General features: G+C 38.8%; 1 protein-coding gene across 1 annotated transcript in view; it reads left to right on the plus strand.

Annotated features, from left to right (window-relative positions):
• LOC125025819 (glutamic acid-rich protein-like) overlaps window positions 1–3,369 on the plus strand; it is an 11,900-nt gene extending 8,531 nt beyond the window's left edge. Inside the window, exons 4-7 of the mRNA XM_047614077.1 lie at window positions 70–318; window positions 1,134–1,209; window positions 2,042–2,417; window positions 2,803–3,369. Of these exons, the coding sequence (XP_047470033.1) occupies window positions 70–318; window positions 1,134–1,209; window positions 2,042–2,417; window positions 2,803–2,934 (833 nt within the window). The 3' untranslated portion in view covers window positions 2,935–3,369. The remainder of the gene's footprint in view (window positions 1–69; window positions 319–1,133; window positions 1,210–2,041; window positions 2,418–2,802) is intronic.
• Window positions 3,370–5,000: the final 1,631 nt, after the last annotated feature.

The raw sequence follows: 5,000 nt of genomic DNA on the forward strand, positions 1-5,000 counted from the left end.
CATTCAGATGCAAGAGAGATAATCATCTTACAAAATCCTCCCTCCCCTCCCTCCCCTCCCTCTCCATAGCCTGCGTGACGGCCTACAACGTGATGAACGAGCAAGAGGCCTGCGTGGTGGGCTGCCACCTGCAGGCGACCACGGCGGCGCTGAAGCCCTCCAGGACGGCTTCGCAGGACGCCCCCTCCAAGAACCCCCTCGCAATGTTCCAGAGGATGGTCATCAACCTGGCAGGCCACGTGGGCAGGCTCATGCGCTTCACTTGGGCGTGGACCTCCCGAGGGCAGCAGGAGTGGCAGCAGCAGGAGAAGGTCGAAGGTGAGTTGGCTGAGGCGCATGGCAGAAGAGGGTGAAGGTGAAGCAGAGGACTAGTGTGAAGGAGGGCATAGAGCTTACTTTTACATATCCGTAGATGCAGACAACGCATACATACGTGTTTACATGATTGTCACGCTATACAAAGGGATATAGCTGTCGAGAAAGAAAACAATTAGGAAACCAGTGCCAGAGTTAACAAAATACACACATCCGTAACAAGAGAAGAAAAATGAATTAGCGCATTAGGATCACACATTACTTAAGCTGATTAACTTTAACCTGAATTAGATTGATTAAAACCGTGGTTAGATTGATGACTCGAACGGTCACAGATTCGCTTTTGTTTGAGGCTGAACGTTTACTTTTATCCTTAGTCATCCTAAGATAGCTGCAATTAGTTTTGTACGTAAGATAAAAGGAACGGTGGTAGCGATAGTAGTAGTAGTGGGGGCCATATGCTCACTAGTACATGAGCAATATTACTAGTGGTAACTGTCATAGCGGTAAAGCCAGTATCGGTTTGTTACAATAGTGGCAACAATAGCACTAGAAGTATGGTAGTAGTAATTATAGTAATTGTAGTAGTAAAAGTAGTAGTAGTAGTAGTAGTAATAGTAGTAGTAGTAGTAGCAGTAGCTGTAGTAGTAATATTTAAGCTAATAGTCATAAAAGGGGTTGTAGTAGTAGCAGCAGTAGCATCATCATTAGCATTAGTAATAGCATTAATAATAACAGTAGAATATAGATTGGTTATTAAAGTCTGTCAGACTAACCTCATCTTGCCATCTCCTGACTGACCCTGACTTCATCCACAGTGCAAGCAAGCAAGGAGCCTGAAAAGGACTTCACTTACATATCCAAGGTCTCAGGACCAGTTGTTATCAGTTTACAGTGAGTATCTGGGGATTTTTTTTACATTGTATGTGCACGTGTGTGTGTGTGTGTGTGTGTGTGTGTGTGTGTGTGTGTGTGTGTGTGTGTGTGTGTGTGTGTGTGTGTGTGTGTGTGTGTGTGTTTGTGTGTATGTGTGTGTGTGTGTGCATATATATACTCGACGCTTGTTTTATTTGTTTTGATATAGTTTTCTTTTGAACACTTTAGGTGGATACTGAATCAGCTTTCTGACTTACTTCAGCATAATGGTGAACAGTGTGGACTTCTTTCTATAACATCCATGTTCTGCAACATGTTTTGATAAGAGGGAGATGATCTCGTGCTTTCATTTATGTATAATATGTTGCCCTTAAAAATGTACGTCAACTCTCCGTCATTTCCCCCATAACTGCATTCCTGAAATTCTTAGTGAACGCATATTTCATTGATCTTGTGTCGCCTTTTTGTGCGTGTTTTAACCGGGTCCTCTTCTTTTTTTTAACTGCGATATGTTTTATTAATCATTTTCGTATGCATACACATATAAGTTTCATAAATCGATGCGGAACATATTTTCTGTACGCTGTAAATATTATATATATATATATATATATATATATATATATATATATATATATATATATATATATATATATATATATATATGTATATATATATATATATATATTTATATATATATATTTATATATATATACATATATATATTTCTTCATTTACTATAATATTAGCTTATTGATGTAGTCAGTCAATTTTTAAAAATAATTTCTCACGTATCTGTTTATTGCTATAGTCCTACTTAATCTTCATTCATGTATTTGCTAATCTGCAGAGACAACGTGGACTACACCCGCACCTCTGCCTTCCGGCTCGTGTTCATGCCAGACCAAGAGCCGCGTCGCCACCACCAGCAGAAGGCGCAGCAGCAATTACATCAGCAGCTGAAGCAGTCCCTAGAAGCTGTTTTGCAGTCCCGCCAGCAGAACCAGGAGGAACAGCACCAACAGCAGCAGCACCAACTCCAGCAGCAACAGCAGCAACAACAGCAGCAGCAGCAGCAGCTCGACTTGTTGGAGTGCATTTCGAGGAAGTCCGGTCTGCCTCGCTGGTTCATCGCCGTCACCATCTTCACGTCCGCGCTCGTGATCCTGTGGCTCTGCTTCACCCTCACCGCGCCCCCCGATGACATCAAGGTTGTTAAGACGAAGGTCAGTCGCTGGGTCTCTGGTCTGGGTTTTTGTAGCAGTAATTTGGGGTTCTTGGTGGGGTGTTTTGCGTGATCTTTTGTGTGTGATATCAGGTTTTCGGTACATTGGGAGAAGTTTAGATATGGTTTTGTTTTCTTTTATCTCTTTCTCTCTCTCTCGCTCTCTCTCTCTCTCTCTCTCTCTCTCTCTCTCTTTCTCTCTCTCTCTCTATCTCTCTCTTTCTCTCAATCTATCTATCTGTCTCTCTCTCTCTCTCTCTCTCTCTCTCTCTCTCTCTCTCTCTCTCTCTCTCTCTCTCTCTCTCTCTCTCTCTCTCTCTCTCTCTCTCTCTCTCTCTCCTCAACCACTCTGCCACCATCAGCACCGTTTTCTTTGTCATCCGCAGCCTCCGGATTTCAGCGTAGACGAAAATGACGACGGTTTCGACGACTTCGATGACGACCTCAACATCTCGGAGAAGAAGAAACTGCTCGCCCACGCCGATGACGTCATCAAAATCCGGATCGAAAATGTGTAGATGAATGGGGAGAGATGTGTGTGACTTCCGTGGACATGTGTGAGGAATTACTGATGGAAATGGCGAGGGATAAAGATGTAATGAATGGAGGCAAAGGAAAACGAGGGAAAGAAAACGCTGGCGCAAAGCAATAAGGACTTTTTTGGAATAATCGTATCATACGCACAGGGTCAAAAAACAGACGTGAAATTACAAAAAAAAAAAATTATATATATATCGTCAAGCAGAAAAATAAATACAGAACTAGGTCAAAATAGACATGTTACAACTGAAATATTTTATTAGGAAAGAAATTACGTTATCACAACCTTATAACCAGTTCGAGGGGAAAAACGCGAAATTTAATCTTATTACAACACACTAAAATTCCTATCGACTATAAACATATAAATAAATCAAAGATGAAGAAACAAAAATGGGAAAAAGAATATTACATGTGACTGATCGAGTAAGTGCCATTACATAAGACTCTAAAGGATTTTCAAAACCTTCTTGCCTGCCCTTTGAAAAATACAAGAGGCCGCCAGCCTTCAAGAAGAAAATCCTTCAGCAATATACCATAAAAGTCTAAGTTTTCCCTTTCTCATTTTCATTGTTATTGTTGCAAGTATTTATAAACATTTTTTTATATTGTACATTTGTGTGTTAGGTGATAGTGTGGTGTTCCGAGAGACTATCTGGTGCTTTTGAGCGAACAGAGAAAAAGAAAATGTCTCTAGGTGATATCTCAGAAGAAGAAATAAAAAAAGCGAATGAGGTGCGTGCAAAGTGTGCTGTGGGTGACTTAGCCGAAGAAGCTGGGAAGTTGAGTATTTCATTCTTTGTGATGCTCCTGCTATTATTTTTATCATTGTTATTATTAATGTTGTTGATGATATCATCATTATTATTATTATCAATATTATTATTATCAATATCATTATTATTGTTATTTTTATTATTATTATCATTATTATTATTATTATTATTATTACTATTATTACTATTATTAGCAATAGTAGTAGTAGTAGTAGTATTACTATTATTACTATTATTATTATTATTATTATCATTATTATCATAATTGTCGTTCCTAATATTTATCATCGTCATCGCCATGATCTTTATTATTATTATTATTATCATCGTTATCAACACTGTTGATTTCATTATTGTTATTATTGGTGTTATCATGTTACCATTATCATTTATAGTTTTTCCCTTTCTCAAACATTTTTCCAGAGATGATTTGTAATACCTAAAAATACTAGAAATATATGAGGCTGCAGAAAAAGTAAAATACACACAGTATAACTATATACATACTGTATGCAAGTAGTAAAGCATCTGTATATCCATAACAAGGAATGATTTTATAATTCAAACATTTGAGAAAATCTAATGTAAGCACATGTTTTCAGAGGCACGTCTATAACGGATTCAAAAATTCCTGCTGTGGGTTCCGCCTGGTGCAAAGTCAACAATAAAATGAATGTAGATCAAAATACCCAAAACACAGGGTTCTCTACTTTATTCATTTTACATGTTTATTCACTTAGATCAATATTATTATTTGGGGGCGGGCACGTGTATTTTCTGTTGGAAGCTAATAAGATAATGAGATAAGAAATAACAATCACATGCAATTTTTCTGGAACAGAGTGTGGCGAATCAGAAAGACTTACTCGAATAGACTGCGTAAAGCCAGCCATTTTTCGTCGAGTTCGAAGCTGTGTCAGACGAACATCAAGTACGCGGCCTCTCGCATGCGGATTCATGACGTCGCTTCTTACACGAACGACCGTCTTCGCGCCTTCCAGTCATCGTAAATAATATGGTCAATGTAAATCGTAAGGGAGGTTGGCGCGGACTTTGTATTGTTCTTTGTATTGATCATGTACTAACAAAAGAGTAAATATCGCATCTGTTGAAAGAAGAAAGGGGAACCCACGTAAAAGAAATAAAGCTTATATACTGAGTGAGATAATTGTGATCTCACCGAAGACAAAGTTGTAACGGTTATATTTGGACACAACCAAAAGATCATATGTTAAGCGATTCCATCCTATATATCGTGAGGTCAGGGA

The sequence above is a fragment of the Penaeus chinensis genome, chromosome 5 (assembly GCF_019202785.1).
Source record: "Penaeus chinensis breed Huanghai No. 1 chromosome 5, ASM1920278v2, whole genome shotgun sequence".
In the NCBI taxonomy this organism is placed as follows: Eukaryota; Metazoa; Arthropoda; class Malacostraca; order Decapoda; family Penaeidae; genus Penaeus; species Penaeus chinensis.